General features: G+C 42.8%; 1 protein-coding gene across 1 annotated transcript in view; it reads right to left on the bottom strand.

The window, feature by feature from the left end:
* Nucleotides 1-503: 503 nt before the first annotated feature.
* LOC121417350 overlaps nt 504-16224 on the bottom strand; it is a 49356-nt gene continuing 33635 nt past the window's right edge. The window contains 6 exon segments of the mRNA XM_041611029.1: nt 504-2837; nt 5408-5572; nt 12611-12802; nt 13876-14055; nt 14743-14894; nt 15379-15534. Of these exon segments, the coding sequence (XP_041466963.1) occupies nt 2630-2837; nt 5408-5572; nt 12611-12802; nt 13876-14055; nt 14743-14894; nt 15379-15534 (1053 nt within the window). The 3' untranslated portion in view covers nt 504-2629.

Below are 16224 nucleotides of genomic sequence, written 5' to 3'. Positions count from 1 at the left end.
AAAATCACCATATAGAGCTGAGAGGCTTTTTTCGAAAGTTGGTGGACCCGGACAGCATTGGAATCTCTTGACTGTGGACAACAGCATATTTGCAATTGTTCCGCGGCAAACCTTTGGATGATCTGCTGTCCCAGTCCACCAACTTTGGACAAAAAGCCTCTCAGCTCTCCAATGTGGTTTTAATTGCATTTTCAAAGGAATCAATGCGTTCTAGAGTTTCCCCGTAGTACATGCGAAAACTACATGTACCTATCGTCTAGAGAAAGCAAACACTAAAGGCAGTTTGTAATTACCATTCTAAATTCCTGTAGATTGGCACCTACAATACATTAAGGAAAGTAACTTTTTTGTGTCATCTACATCCGCATTTGTGGAAAGCAACTTTTCGATGTCATCTACATCAGCAGTAGCCACATCAGGGAATAATTTTCCTTGTATTGCATCGCAATTTGCTCCACATTTCTGAAAGACTGCTATGCATAAAGTCTTTTATATAGCATATTTTTAAATAGGACTGTACATTACAAAGTTGAGAGCTTTTCTCTTATGACCAAAAATGCTATTCGAATTTGTACAGTAAAATTATTCCCTTTAACATTAAAAGCATGAAAAGGCACAAAATAGGATTGATGGAAATGTGCAGAAATAGTCATAGAACCATATCGTCACACCAACATGTAAGTCATTGGGTACCAGTAGGAAACAAGCATCATTGTTGTTGGTTTAGCAAGTTTGTGCCTAACAGGCTGCTTGGAATGCTATGAATCCAGTGACCGGGTAATATTAATTGTAAAGCACTTCTAACAGTCGTAGATTTATAAAGCGCTATATAAATGCCAATTATCATTATTAAAACTTTAAATGGGTTAGGCTTCATATTGACAAATCCCAATCACTTGGACCCATCACACACTCACTTTAGTAGATTGGCACGCACTGCATTGACAAAGCAAGTAACATTGAACTTTAAATATTAGCAGAATTCACAAGATTGTCACCACAGATGGAAATCGTTGTACTTAAATAACGTCGAAGGCATCATTGAAAATGGAATAGAAAATGGACGGAAACTCCAGAAAATACTAGAAGTTAAATCACAAAAGGCATGATTATTGCGATAGAATAATGTCTGAATTAGGTCATGTTTTCGATCAAGGCATTATGTCTAGGGGGTGTTTCACAAGGACATAAGTGACTTAGAGTCGTACTTAAATTTCAAGTTGCATGTGGTATAGAAGACATGGCCGCATTGGTCAACTCTGAGGACATGCCCTACTGTATAGTAATCAGTAAGATTGTGTGTTTCATATAATGTGCATGTCAGCATGATTTTAAGTCCATCTTGACCTTTTGTGAAACACCCCCAAGATTAGAGGTACAATTTCCCATTACTGACTATTTATCCGGTTACCCACCAACATGAATCATGAATAATGATTTGAATACAAAAGTAGCCACGCAATCGGAATACATGATTAGAGCCAGAAAATGCATTCATTTACTGGATAAAACATTCTCCTAGACAGAGCTACATGTACATTTACTTCAGCATTGATGAAGCGGATACTACACGTAGTTCAGAAACGTTTACAAAACAGATCGATGCATATGTTGAGGTTCTAAATACATTTGAATCCCACGCCATGATTATTTGCAATACAATGGAAAAGACATCAGGTTCAGTGACAACAAATGGTTAGGACTGAACCTTAAACTTATGTAAAATGGTAGATGCTTTAAAAAATTCATCAACACTGTCAATGATTATACATTCGATTTTTTCCCATTGTAGTAAAAGGTTCATGACCATTTCGGAGAACTCAGTTCTGAAACTGCCACAAGTTTCTGAATTCTGTGCATTTGCATGTAAACATGATGAAAAATTGAAGCAAAACCGTTCAAAAGGGTTTTACAATCGAAATATGAGTTTCAATCACCAGAAACAGATTACCTTGGCACTGGTTGATTCCGTTGTCATCAGCTGCTCCTTAATAATTAAGTTGTCAGTGGGTGATTCTTACAGGCGATTGTCAACGCAGCAACGGCTCTACCAACATACTTCTTGCAGGCGAGCTTCAATTCAGCCTTGATCTCTGTATGAAACTTTAGTGTTTCCAGCAAGACCAACAGAGCGAATGAAAGACACAGCTTCTTTCCACGGACACGTGCTGAATATTCCTTAGCATATTTGCCAGTCCTGTAAAATCCTTTTCCCCAGAAAGAAAGAAATCTTCCAGAGCTTATTGAATGCGCAATGGTCTCTTCATCTATGGAACTCAAGAAAGATGCAGTTCCTATCACTCTGGTGATAATGTGGAATGTTGAAAACATTGCTACTCCTCAACTCAATTGCTTCACAAATGAAACTCACACTCAATATCATTCTTAATCCATTTGGTGGTGTAAGAATGCCAAAGCACAGACCTGTCTCAGGTGACCACACAAACACAATATATGTCTCTGAGACGTATTCCTCAAGCACTTTTTCCTGCAACAATTGCCCGCAGCGTGCTTCTACCTCTGCTCGACAGGTAGAGCACAACGACACAAACTTGTCTCAAGTGACTACCAGAATATCACTATTTTTTAGACTGATTCCACAAGCAATTCTACAGCAGCAATTGCTCATTCAGCGGAAATCCTGCAAGGCATAGTTCCTTCTTCCTTTGCTCTCTGCCGAGTCCCTTGAGATAGGTTGTTCCCTGAAGACGATTGGGCCATCTTCCAGAGATGTTGAGGATATCCTGCTCTGATAGTGTTCCCTCCCTCTTTCTTTTCTCCTCTTGATGAAGGGGTGCTTGAGCAGTTCTGAGGCTGTAGCTCGCTCATCTTGATTCCTGCAAAATTAATGTAAAGATGTGTAATAACAAAGTATCTAACTTCATAACGGACAATGTGGTATTCAAGACTTTTCCTTGACAATAAACCAAAAGCCAAGATAGGTAGGGCAAAACCAAATACATCACTGCCTAAATCACAAGGAAAAGTCTTGGACCAAATTTTAGCGATCAAAGACTTTTTCTTGGAACAGAACGTAATACTCAAAAGACATAAACACGTTTTTACCAACCTGAAATCAAAGAAAGAATAGCTGCAGTTCACATCTGAGATTAAAGAGAAATACCAGTAGTTGCAGTAAACACTGGTTTCATGAGAAAGTCTGTAAAACCAGGCTTCATTGTCAGTATATCATCGAGGATCTAGATCTGGTACAGTTACATAAACTGAACTTTGTGAAATCTTGAAATCTACACTGAAAAATGTTCACACTGGAGATCACCAACACAGATAGGCACACGTGGGACAGTGTATTATTATTGCCAGAAGAAAGACCCGATGGAAGTGACCGAATCCGCGCTTATTTTGCTTATTTCTCAGCAATTACACAATTTCTTCCAGAATCCTTTGGCACATATTTTTTATTCATACAAACAGAAACTTGGGTGGTCATTATATTAGATTCTGTAAAAAGTCATTTCGAGATCATTACCAAAACTGGAATTTATCTTTAAGACTGGAAGAGGTCTTGAACTCAGATAACATATATCTGCTTAATAAGATTGTTTGCTACAGGTTGGTTGCAGCTTTGATTATTAAAACTGACTTAACCTCAGCACAAATTCTCACTTTAATCATCAAGAATCGATAGGAACTGATGTTAGAAACACAGGTACATCGTAATAGTCTTCAGTTATAAGGCAAGCATCAACAAAGGTCTTTAACCCTATCTAGGCCGGGGGGGGGGCCTCGGAGGCCCCCCTCAACAAATCGCGCGATATTTTTGCCGTGCGAAATTTTTTGACCGCGCCGCTCGCTGACTTTTTACTTTCAAGTCTTGCGCAACTTTTGAGACCAATTTTGCATCACCCGGGTATGTGGTTCCGAAATTACGCAACATTATGTAAGTGCATGTCAGACCGAAAATTGCTCAAAAACGTGATTTCGTGTACAAAGTCAATGCAAATTGTGTTTTCAACCAACATAAGAAAATGATTTGATATCACAATTTTTTTCATGTACACTTGCTAAGGACACCACAAAGAGTTTCTATACCAAAAATTAGTACATTTGGAGCTTTATTTAGGGAGTTAGAGGAAAAAGTATGATTTCGCATACTAATTACGCATAAATTAGCATAATCACTTAATAGCAATTCGCATGAAATAAATTACTATACGATCTTGTAGATTATGTCCCAGGCAACCCGCGTGCCAATTTTCGGCGCGATTGCGCGGTCGACGGCCGAGATCTTAGGGGGGGCCTGGGAGGCCCCCCCCCCCGGCCTTAGGAACTCCCAAAATACCCCGGCCTAGATAGGGTTAAATCTTATACTGTAACAGCCTTATATAGTAAAACAAACAATAAATAAGGTTTACATCATATATGATAATGGACTTTTCTTGAAAGGCGAGCATTGACAAAGGTGTTCGAATATTATACTGTAATGGGTCTTACCTTGTAAGGTAAGCAATTGACAAAGGACTTCACATCTTATACTGTAATGGGTCTTACCTTGTAAAGCAAGCATTGACAAAGGTCTTCACATCTTATACTGTAATGGGTCTTACCTTGTAAGGCAAGCATTGACAAAGGACTTCACATCTTATACTGTAATGGGTCTTACCTTGTAAAGCAAGCATTGACAAAGGTCTTCACATTTTATACTGTAATGGGTCTTACCTTGTAAGGCAAGCATTGACAAAGGTCTTCACATCTTATACTGTAATGGGTCTTACCTTGTAAAGCAAGCATTGACAAAGGTCTTCACATCTTATACTGTAATGGGTCTAACCTTGTTAGGCAAGCATTGACAAAGGACTTCACATCTTATACTGTAATGGGTCTTACCTTGTAAGGCAAGCATTGACAAAGGTCTTCACATCTTATACTGTAATGGGTCTTACCTTGTAAGGCAAGCATTGACAAAGGTCTTCATATCTTATACTGTAATGGGTCTTACCTTGTAAGGCAAGCAATTGACAAAGGTCTACGCATCTTATACTCTAATGGGTCTTACCTTGTAAGGCAGGATTTGACAAAGGTCTTCATATCTTATACTGTAATGGGTTTTACCGTGTAAGTCAAGCATTGACAAAGGTCTTCATATCTTATACTGTAATGGGTTTTAACGTGTAAGTCAAGCATTGACAAAGGTGTTCACATCTTATACTGTAATGGGTCTTACCTTGTAAGGCAAGCATTGACAAAGGTCTTCGCATCTTATACTGTAATGGGTCTTACCTTGTAAGGCAAGCATTGACAAAGGTCTTCACATCTTATACTGTAATGGGTCTTACCTTGTAAGGCAAGCATTGACAAAGGTCTTCACATCTTATACTGTAACGGTCTTTACTTGTATGGCAAGCATTGAAAAAGGTGTTCGCATCTTATACTATAACAGTCTTACCTTGTAAGGCAAGCATTGACAAAGGTCTTCGCATCTTCAGAGAACTTGTCTGGCATCTGAGGAACGGGGCCACCGGAACCGATGGCAAAGATAGCCGCCATGGGAGGCATGTCAGACCAAGGAGGTTTACGTGTCGCCATCTCAAACACTGTACAACCAATGGACCTACAGAGAAAGGAAAAGAATTAGAATCAGAATAGAAAAGAATTATATAAGTTGATCACAAGGGTAATGACTAAAATACCAGATAAAGACCATCACAAACACTGTACAACCAATGTACCTCTATGGATTCAGATCATCGATTTAAAAAAAAGACTGGATAGAGCTTGTTGTTGCTACCGCAATTGAGAAAAGTACGGAAAAGTATGAAAATACTTACCATGATTTTCTTATTTACGAGATAACTGGATATACCCATTTGATTTGCTAGTTCATTACGATGAACCTGCGTGCCGAATATAGAGTACACAATTTTTCCTGCGCGCGCGCTGCATCTCCCTACCAACGCACTATCCCAAGATCGTCGCGCAATTTGGCGTCCATTTCCTCTCATGAGCCTGCGGGCAAGACATGTTGTCACACAAGGCGAGGGGTAGGAGGGAGGGCTCAAATGGGTATATCCAGTTATCTCGTAAATAAGAAAATCATGGTAAGTATTTTCATAATTTACATCAATAACTGGGATATACCCATTTGATTTGCTAGACCAACACGGATTCAACGTGAAGGGAGGCATGTCTAGACTAAGAAGTGCGTTAAAATAGGGAGATGAAGACACAAAGGCCGTTGCCTTGCGGACAGGGGAGGCGATAAAGCCTCATGTGAAGAAGTCCTTAAGAGCAAGGAGTGAAGGAAAGAGGGGCGTCAATAGGCGGACCTCGAGAAGTCGTGAACGACGATTCCAAGAAAGAGCCCAAGAAGAATGATACTAAGTATCATGGGCCCTCGGCCTAGTGTCAGGAGAACAACATCACCAGCTGACTAGAGCGTAAAATTCGGAATTTGTTGAAAATTTCAACAAGAATCGTGATCGGAAAACTGTAGCTTTAAGGCTCAGTAAGTGATCAATCGAACAATCTGAGAAGGCGAGAGATCTCAGGAGCCTCCGCGTGGGAGAAAGCGCCCAGAATTCGATATCTGTCTCAAATGCGTGAGGGCAGAATATCTGCAGAGTTCTGATAGAGAGCTGTGGCAGAAGTTACTAGCGGTCCGAAGGGGACTAGGAACGACGGAGAGTAGGGATTTAAGAAGAAAACCACTCGTAAGGCAGTCGAGGGTCGAGAAAGCGACTGAGTGCCATCCTTTTAATAAGAAATGCCGCGGACCTGCTGCCTATGTAGAATAAAGCAGTCTGGTTAAAATAGCTCAACCGGGCGTGTCAGAGGAACAGCGCGGTACACATCACGACAAAAGTGTGATAGACCGAGTGATCGAGAGAGAACTCAGGATCCCCTTTCTCCCGTACTGATCGAAGCACCCATCTGAGGGTGCAGTACCCGCGGTGGAAGAGGTGGCTTGGCTCAAGCCACCATTGCCGAGAGAGCCCGTGAGGCTAGGCTGCGATGGATGACCGCCGGGCGGGGGAATCCCTAGCAGCAGCAAGTGTACGCCAGAGGGAGCTGGCGAAAAGTCTCTGTCATGATCCTACGTGAAGGCGACAATCAAGAGATGTTCTAACGAACAGACATCGCCAGATATGATACCTCAACAGTACGTTCCCAACGGAATCGAATGAGGTAGCAACGGCCCTGTCCTATCAAGTTAGGGACGGAAACTGGCTAAGAGTGTCGATGTCCTCGCTTGAAGAAACAAGCGAAGGAGGAGGGAGACTTGAGGAAAATAATCACAAAAATTTCCATCAGTCTGCGGTGAGAACCAGTTGTTTATGAAAACAGCCACAAGGCCTGGTCTCTCAGGTGATCGTAAGAGCAAGCACCGCCGGCGCCGGTTGCGGCAGCGTGGAACAGTCCGATATCGGAGAATAAGGAGTTCCAAAAAGCTGCGGGGGGCGGCAAAAATGACGCCCTAAGCAGTGGGGGATGAGCATCTAAGTTTCTAAAAGAACTCCAGTGAAGTAAATCACTTACATGGAGAGACTCATCCACAGTCGGCCCGAGAAAAAGCGGGTCGTAGTGATTGTGGTTAGGTAGGCATAAGCATACATGCATCCACGGTTACATCATCCTCGGTCGTGCGGTGACCATGGCCACATGCATTGCATGGAGGGAGGATGAAAGCAGCATGCGAGGCGACTCGAGTGTGCCGAGTGAAAAAGCTTCTAAATAAGAAGACGGTTCGACAAATGGGCACGGTAAGACATCCACCGTAGACCACTCCACACAAGGAGGAAACGGCGGAGACGCCCGCAAGCTTGACCCACATAGAGGGCAGTCTATAAGATAGACTGTTAGAGCTCGACCGATGGTCTGAAGGCGTACTGTTTGGTGTAAACTCGCCGACCCGGTACGGTGGGTGTGCCCAGAAAGTAGGCATAGAATGCCGACAGAGAAGTCTGGGGCTTTAAACAAGCTTGAACGCACGTACATAGCCAATAATCTCATGAGATGTACGGCGGTTTCTTTCCTCCGAGATGATGCTTACCCGACCGGGAAGGACTCGGGGAACAGCTGTGAATGTCAACAGGAGGGATATCTAGCATATGAAAAGCTGATTCCCTCCAGGTATTCGGTGCGGGTGCTTTGGGCGGTGTCCGGCTGGACGACCGGTGATGGCAGCTCGGGCAGGGCTCGAACGAGCCGCCCGAATACGAGACAATAGGTTAACATAACCATAATGCACCGGGTGGTGAAGGCGTAGCGATTACTAAGCACAGGAGAACTTTAAATCGCCGTGACATTCAGATCCGATATACATACTCATAAGTTCGGAGAGCTATGAGGTAGTGAGACATACCGCTGAGCGGTGATGGTGCTCATATCGGAGTCGCCCTCTCTTCAGCGGCGATCGCTGGAGGACGGGTGTCTGTACTAGCCCTGACTCTGGCCTTGCAAGGGTAGGAGCTAAGTAAGACAGGGCACCCTTACTTTCGAATAGAAAGTGAGGTTCAGGCCAGAAACCGACGGTCCCGTCGCCTGGGCGGACGGACCGCGGACGTGATAGGTTGCCCCCTCAAAGTAGCCAAACATTCTCACGAGAGAAGTGCGGCATGCGGTATGTAAGAGATTCTTACCTCCAATCTACGGGCCCGCTTAGGGGGTAGAATGGAGAGAGTTACCGCTGAAGGAGTCGTCGCCGTACGTGGGCTTGACGTAGAGGGCGAATTCGGGAGTACCTGCATAAAAAGGGGAATACCCATGCAGGTAACTCGCCGATGGCTCCCCGGAGTGCGGGTTGGCGAGAGAAGTCTCAATCCGCTCAATACCCGACGCCGGCAATAAGACCGCGGCGGTCTTATAATGACGGAGAACACGAGGATAAGAACCCGTAATGCTCGGGGACGCATAGATGCAGCCTGAACGGATGCAACGTCCAGCCGTCGGTCACCGAGAGCTTGCCGACATATTGATGCTTGAAAGCCGTATGTCGGAAGCACCTGCATAGAAACGGGGGTCACCGTGTAGGTGAACAGCGTTTCAATAAATGCCCGGTGTGAGAGGACAGGTGATTGCTTGAGCCGCACAGTGCTTAGCAAGGCGGCTGAAGCTGATATGAAGCGTGGGTGAATTACCCGCACTGCTCATGGGAGTATGTGCGACGCCTGACCCACAAATATCGGGAGTCTGGTGACATAATGGAGGGCGATGCCCGTATGTCGATAACACCTGTGTATTAGCGGGGATTTCCCTTGCAGGTGCGTGAGCCGGCGAATCATGAAATCGCCGGTGACTCTCCGAGGTGCAAGATGGCGAATGTCTGCTTAACCTGCCCGGTGCTCGACACGGCGGTTTTAGCTGACAGGGAGCATGAGGATAAAGATCCGTGATGCTCGAGGGCGTTCTGTTGTAACATGAAGTTACGACGCCTGGCCATCGGCACAAGAATCAGAAAGAAAGGTCTGCCCGCAAAGTGGGATTAGCGACCTAGACTTTCTTCTTGTTATTCCTCTTCTGTGCGGCCCCCGCCGGGGGGCAGAAGAGGGAACAATCATCGGGAGTCTGGCGACATAGTGGCGGGCGACGCCCGTATGTCGATAGCACCTGTGTATTAGCGGGGATTTCCCTTGCAGGTGCGTGGGCCGGCGAATCATATTGCCGGTGACTCTCCGAGGTGCGAGACGGCGATTGTCTGCTTGACCTGCCTGGTCATCGACACGGCGGTTTTAGCTGACAGAGAGCATTAGGATGAAGATCCGTGGTGCTCGAGGGCGTTCTGTTGTAACATGAAGTTACGACGCCTGGCCGTCGGCACAAGAATCAGAAGGGAAGGTCTGCCCGCACAGCGGGGTTAGCGACCTAGAATTTCTTCTTCTTCTTCCTCTTCTATGCGGCCCCCGCCGGGGGGCAGAAGAGGGTATAATGATCGGGAGTCTGGTGACATAATGGCGGGCGACGCCCGTATGTCGATAGCACCTGTGTATTAGCGGGAATTTCCCTTGCAGGTGCGTGAGCCGGCGAAACATGATATTGCCGGTGACTCTCCGAGGTGTGTTGGATGGCCGGTGTCTGCTTGATCCGCTCGGTTGGTAGTACCGTCGGCTGAAGCAGGCAAGCCTGGGGGTAAAAACCCGCAGTGCTGGAGGGCACTCTAGATTAGCTTGAGAAGCTGAGAGGCCTGGCCATCAAAAGAATCAGAGGACAGACCGCCCGACGGAGCGGGGCTTACGTCTGTGGTTCTCCTCTTCTTCTTTTCTTCTTCTTCGGTTGCTCCGGCGCCGGAGCGGAAGAAGGGACAAGAGGCTGGGCTGCGCCTGTCTTCCTCTCCTTAGCTCTCCCACAGGGAGAGCCAGCCGAGGACCAGACGCTGGACCAGAGGCTGGACCAAAGGCTGGACCAGAGACTGGACTGCGCCTGTCTTCCTCTCCTTAGCTCTCCCACGGGGAGAGCTAGCCGAGCGAGAGGAGGCGTCGGCCGAATCTGACGGCGTCAGATTGAATTGAGAGTCCGACACGGTCGGACTCAGGTGCCTCTTCCGACTAGGGGCTGGTAGCCCTTTGCCGACGCTCCCTAGAGGGGTCTTACACGGCATCGAGCCTAGTCTTTGCCGGGTGGAGAGACCCGTGCTCTCCCCCCGGACTTTAGGTGACCCGATGGCCGGTGGGTCTGACAGCCCTAGAGGAGTCGCCGTTTTCTGTACTAGTGCGACGCTCCCCAATAAGGTTCAGGTTCCGGGACGGAAGCCTTGGCCATCACCGTGCGGGCACGTGGTCGCAAATCCACGGTTCCACCCTTATTAAGCGGGGCACGTGAACGCGCGTCCACGGTTCCACCCCTTTGAGAGCCCACAGGGCTCTGACTCTGTTCTCGCTATCTATACTACCTGTGGTGGGGGATAAGACCCCGGTGTCGGGCCCCGAAACAGCAGTCGCCTGAGGCTCTTCAGAAAGAGAGTCCGAAAGGCTCATTATTGCCGTAGGGTGATCTAGTAGTAAGATAAAAAAACAGAGAAGCAAAGGGGGTAGGGGGGGAACAAACCCCAACCCAGAAGACAAGGACCTCAAAAAGCGGACTTTTGAGAGTCAAAAACGGATCTCACAAGGATGATACAAGGTAAAATCCCAGAACAAAGGAAACAGTAATAATTAAGAATTATTAAGAGACACTGTCCCTGAAGTCCGTTAGAAAAATTAATTATTTGATTATCACAACAAGAATCTGCTTCCGCCAAAATTCTGAAAAGAAGGAAGGGGGGAAGCATCTAAAAAGAAGAAAACACTAAGTTTTTTTTTTTTTTGTTTTGTTGTGTCCACCTGTTCAAAAGAAAAAAATAATAATTTTTCTTGAGGTGAGGATCAGCTAAGGAAAAAAGGGGAGTAAGATTCCCTTTCTTTTTTTTTTTTTTTTTTTTTATAAACAAGAAGTTTAAGAAAAAAAAATTATAAGTCCAGAGACCGGTAGCTGACTTGAAAAGGAAGGGGGGAAAAACAAAGATAGCTTTCCCGAGAAGGAAGGCCGAGTCAACGGCGACGAACGCTGACAGGAGACGGCTTCCTAAAAAAAAAAATTCTAAGTATTCTTGTGAAGGAAAGAAAATAATTTTTTTTTTTTTTAATTAATTGAATAATTAATCAATTAATAAACACAAGAACAAAGGATTGATTGAAACAAAAGAACAATCAACTAACTCGAAACAAGAAACAAAGAACTTGAATCGAGGCAAAGGAGCAAGTCAAGAATTAAAAGAATCAATCAATTAATTAATTAATCAATTAACCAATTAATTCAATTAATAAATACAAGAACAAAGGATTGATTGAAACAAAAGAACAATCAACTAACTCGAAACAAGAGACAAAGAACTTGAAACGAGGCTGGAATACGACGCTCCTAACGTCCTACAGAACCTATCTGTGGAGAAATAAATCAATTAAATTCACGACGAGTCGTATAAACGAAGAAGTCAGTGAATAAAAAGAATTAAAAGAATTAAAAAGGAGCGAAGACAACGCCCGAGCAGGAAGGCGCGGAGCTATGGGGCGGAGAGGTGAAGACAACCCGCCTGTGAGAAACGTATCTTTAAAAAACACACTCACGAAGAGGGACAAGAAACGTTAAAATAATATCACGGAAGCTCTGCGCGACGTGATAATCCTATAACAATCTTAGATGAGAGAAAATAAGATTGAAATAAGGGAAGAATTGCACAATAAAGTATCCAAACGGAAAACAGAAATGCAATTTTGAGAGTGTACTTAGCTTGCGACTGCACTCGACCGCAGGCGAAAGTAAAAGAGGAAATGGACGCCAAATTGCGCGACGATCTTGGGATAGTGCGTTGGTAGGGAGATGCAGCGCGCGCGCAGGAAAAATTGTGTACTCTATATTCGGCACGCAGGTTCATCGTAATGAACTAGCAAATCAAATGGGTATATCCCAGTTATTGATGTAAATTAATCCATGACACAGTTGACAGTACACAAGGACATACCAACACAAAAGAAACAACACACACAAACAGAAAAAGTATGGACCGTAGTACACGCTTGACCTTTTGGAGTACTTTTAAGGGTTTCCAGTGGTCTAAAAGGAGCGGTTGTTGGTCTATCCACTTTTTTTTAAATCTCACTGATTAAGGTAGACATACCATATATCTGATTTCTTCCCATGTCCCGTCTCCATGATGACCTCTGGCGCCATCCAGTACGGTGTCCCTCGCATTGATTTGAGTACATTCTGACTGCGACTGATCTGGATACATAGACGCTTAGCACAACCAAAGTCTATGAGCTTGATCACCCCGGTCGACATCAACATGATGTTGGCTCCTTTGATGTCCCTGTAAAGAGCAAGAAGCAAAAAGAATTCAATGAATGATAATATTTCATGACGTTATCTTTCACGAATTTCACTTTTCAGGCGTTCCTCAGAATGATTTGAGTGCTTTCCGACAAGACTGATCTGGGCCCAGTCTTACAAAGAGTTAGGATTGAACCAATCAATCACAACTCTATGGAAATCCATCAATATCATAATTCATGTTGCAGGAAATTTACTCAATGTCTTTTGCGAGCTAAAAGCACACTGAACTTGCAAAAGGATGAGTGCATGAATATACAGCATATCTAGAAAATATTTTGAAGCAACATGCATTTAAGCTGTTGATGTTGCTGGCTTTCCATAGTTGCGATTGATCGAATCAATCGCAACTCTTTGTAAGATGGGGCCCGTCTTACACAGAGTTGTGATTGATCTAAGCAACCATTGTCATATCTGGTTTCTTGTGAAATCTATCCAACTTTTCATGCTCTGTACATTCTCGATGCAATGACCGAAAAGAAGTATGATATTAAAACCTATGTATGACATTGTTCTCATGTAGGTACCGAGTGCCTTCTAGGATTTGTTTGGTGTAACGGCAGAAGACGATTTTTTCCAGGGATCCAAACCTAGCGAGGAGATCAATTACCTGGGGCCCGTTGCATAAAACTTTTGCAATAAAAAAACTCTGGTAAATAAGCAAAACATCTGGCAAACAAAATTATGAAACAGAAAATTACACATTAAAAAACTCTGGCAGGAAATTTAATGCATTCTTTTTTTAATGGCAAAAGTTTTATACAATGGGCCCCTGGTTTCTTGTGAAAACTATCCACTCTCCTTACCCTGTACATTCTCAATGCAATAAATGACAAGGGGTATCATAGTAAATAACATACACCTACTAACCTACGTATGACGTCACTCTCATGCAGGTACTGAGTGCCTTATAGAAGACCGTTTAATTGAGAGAACAAACCTAGCCAGGAGATCAATTACCTGGTGTCTAATTAAAAACTATCCACTTTCCTCACCCTATGCATCCTCAATGCAATTACTGACAAGTGGTATCATAGTAGATATTATACTTACCTATGTATGACATCATTCTCATGTAAGTACTGAGTGCCTTCTAGGATCTGTTTGGTGTAACGACAGAAGACGGTTTCATCAAGGGATCCAAACCTAGCCAGAAGTGATGCGATAGATCCACCAGGGATGAACTGCATGAAGATATTGACCATGTTCTCTTCTAAAGACACTCCAAGGAAGCTAGGTGGACGAAATATAGATGTCATCACATTCATAATCATTATTACATTTATATCATGGACACGAAATCAAAATCAACATTATTGTCATCACCATGAACATGATCATATAGCTTTAGCTTTCTAATCAGGATAATTGTCATCGTCTTCATAATCATCATCATCGCCGCCGCCACCATGACAATTTAAATCATTGCTACAATCACCATCATCATCACCAAAATCATTATCCTGATCATCATCACTGTCCACACAATCAAACCATAATCAAAATTATCACCACAGATGTTATCAGTAAAAATTTTATTCCTCTATCAGGAGACATATTAAGTTGCTCATCTAAATAGGACTCTATTACAGTTAAAACACAACCAATAAATTGCATTTTCTTTCTCACATGAAAATGGGGCTTGTTTTCATCTTAAATGATTTACCAGTGTCATTTTTTTGTTTGCTTAACTTGCTATATGCTGCTGGTCATAATCTTTTTGTTTCAAATTTTGCTGTTCTTAAGTTCTTAAGCTTTCCAGGACCCTGATGTACAACAGTGTTTTTATCCTGATCTTGAGTTTTTCCCGAATAAATATATTTCAATAAATAAATTGAAAAGTTGCACTTTATCCTGGAGTTTCACGAGTATAAACTAAATTTCTTTTACTACATGAAAATGGGGCCTGTTTATACCTACCCAACAATGTTCTTGTGACAAAGTGTCTTTAGAAGTTGTACTTCTTCTTGTAGTTTCTGATACTGTTGTTTGGCTTTCTCCTTGTCTCTCTCGCTGAGTTCGACCTGCTTCACGGCTAACAGCTGACCGGTGTTTGTTAGCCCACAGTACACCTAGATGGTTAAAGATAAAATGCCAGTTGAGTATTAAGCAAATTTCTAAATGGGATCTTACAGAATCCAATAAAATAACCATGCAAGTGTCTGTATGTATGAATAAAAAAATGTGTCAAACGATTCTACAAGAAATTGTGTAACTGCTGAAAAATTATCAAAATAAGCATGACATTTTGAGGATGATCAAGACAGAAAGATGTGGAAGGAGGGAGTGTCATCACGGAGCAAGAGTCAGCATAAACACTTTGTAAGAGGGAAAATGATGATAGTACAAGGATTGTCAAAAGTAAAAAAAAAAAAACAGATTCATATCATTAATGACAGGTATTACATTATATCCTTGTGTAGAATGATAAATACTTTAAAAAAAGACAGATTTAAAAAGAAGAATCACAAATTTTTTATTCATATTCATTCTCATTCAATGCATAATTTAAAATCTGACAGAAACGTGACAGAAAGAAGATATAATTGGGCTCACCGTCCCAAATGCGCCTTTCCCAAGCAGGTTGCCTTTCTTCCAATGGAGGAGTTCAGTCCCCTCAGACTCCGAGACCGTGGTGTTAGCGCTAAGACTACGATCGGTGCTACTTATCATGCTGGATGACACTGATGTATCGTGACTGTTTATAACACTCTGTATAACAGAAAGACAACACTCAATATAGATGATCTGGTGTTAGTGCTAAAACTATGATTAGCCTCTTGGCAGTTTAAAACACTCTGTATAATATAAAAACTCTAGTTTGGTGCTCGTGTTAAGATGAAAGATGCTACTTATAATACTGAATGATAATATGAATCCTGGGCTCCGTAACACAAAGGTTTGCGATGGATTGCAAATATGAAAGAACCGCACTGATTGGTCCCTGGTCAGGACTTAAAATTAAATGCGCATGTAACTTTGATCTTGATTGGTCAGTTCATTTAGCGATTGATCGCTAATCTTTGTGTTAAGGAGCCCAGGTTGTTACAAACACTCATTTTTTAAAACCAAAATTTTACACTATACAATTAAGATACTAATGTATTTTGGCTGTTTAAGAAACTCTGAAAATAGAAAAACATTAAATATGAAACACTTTGGATTGACATTGAAATGTTAGTGATACAATTAATAATCAATCAGTAATGTTGACTTTCTTGGCTACTTAAGCACTTCAAAATAAAATGATGAAATTGATAAAGACTACATGTAGCAATGCTGCCCTAAAACAAATAGTATGATTAGTCTAAAACATGCTGTTAGAAAATATCCTTTCAAGAGATAAATATGCAAGGAGGCTATCATGTGTGACCATCAGTGACTGTAGTGTATTATTTTTTC

The sequence above is a fragment of the Lytechinus variegatus genome, chromosome 6, assembly GCF_018143015.1.
Source record: "Lytechinus variegatus isolate NC3 chromosome 6, Lvar_3.0, whole genome shotgun sequence".
Taxonomy (NCBI): Eukaryota; Metazoa; Echinodermata; class Echinoidea; order Temnopleuroida; family Toxopneustidae; genus Lytechinus; species Lytechinus variegatus.
Note: the sequence above shows the minus strand (reverse complement) of the source record. Positions and strands in the feature narration are given on the sequence as shown.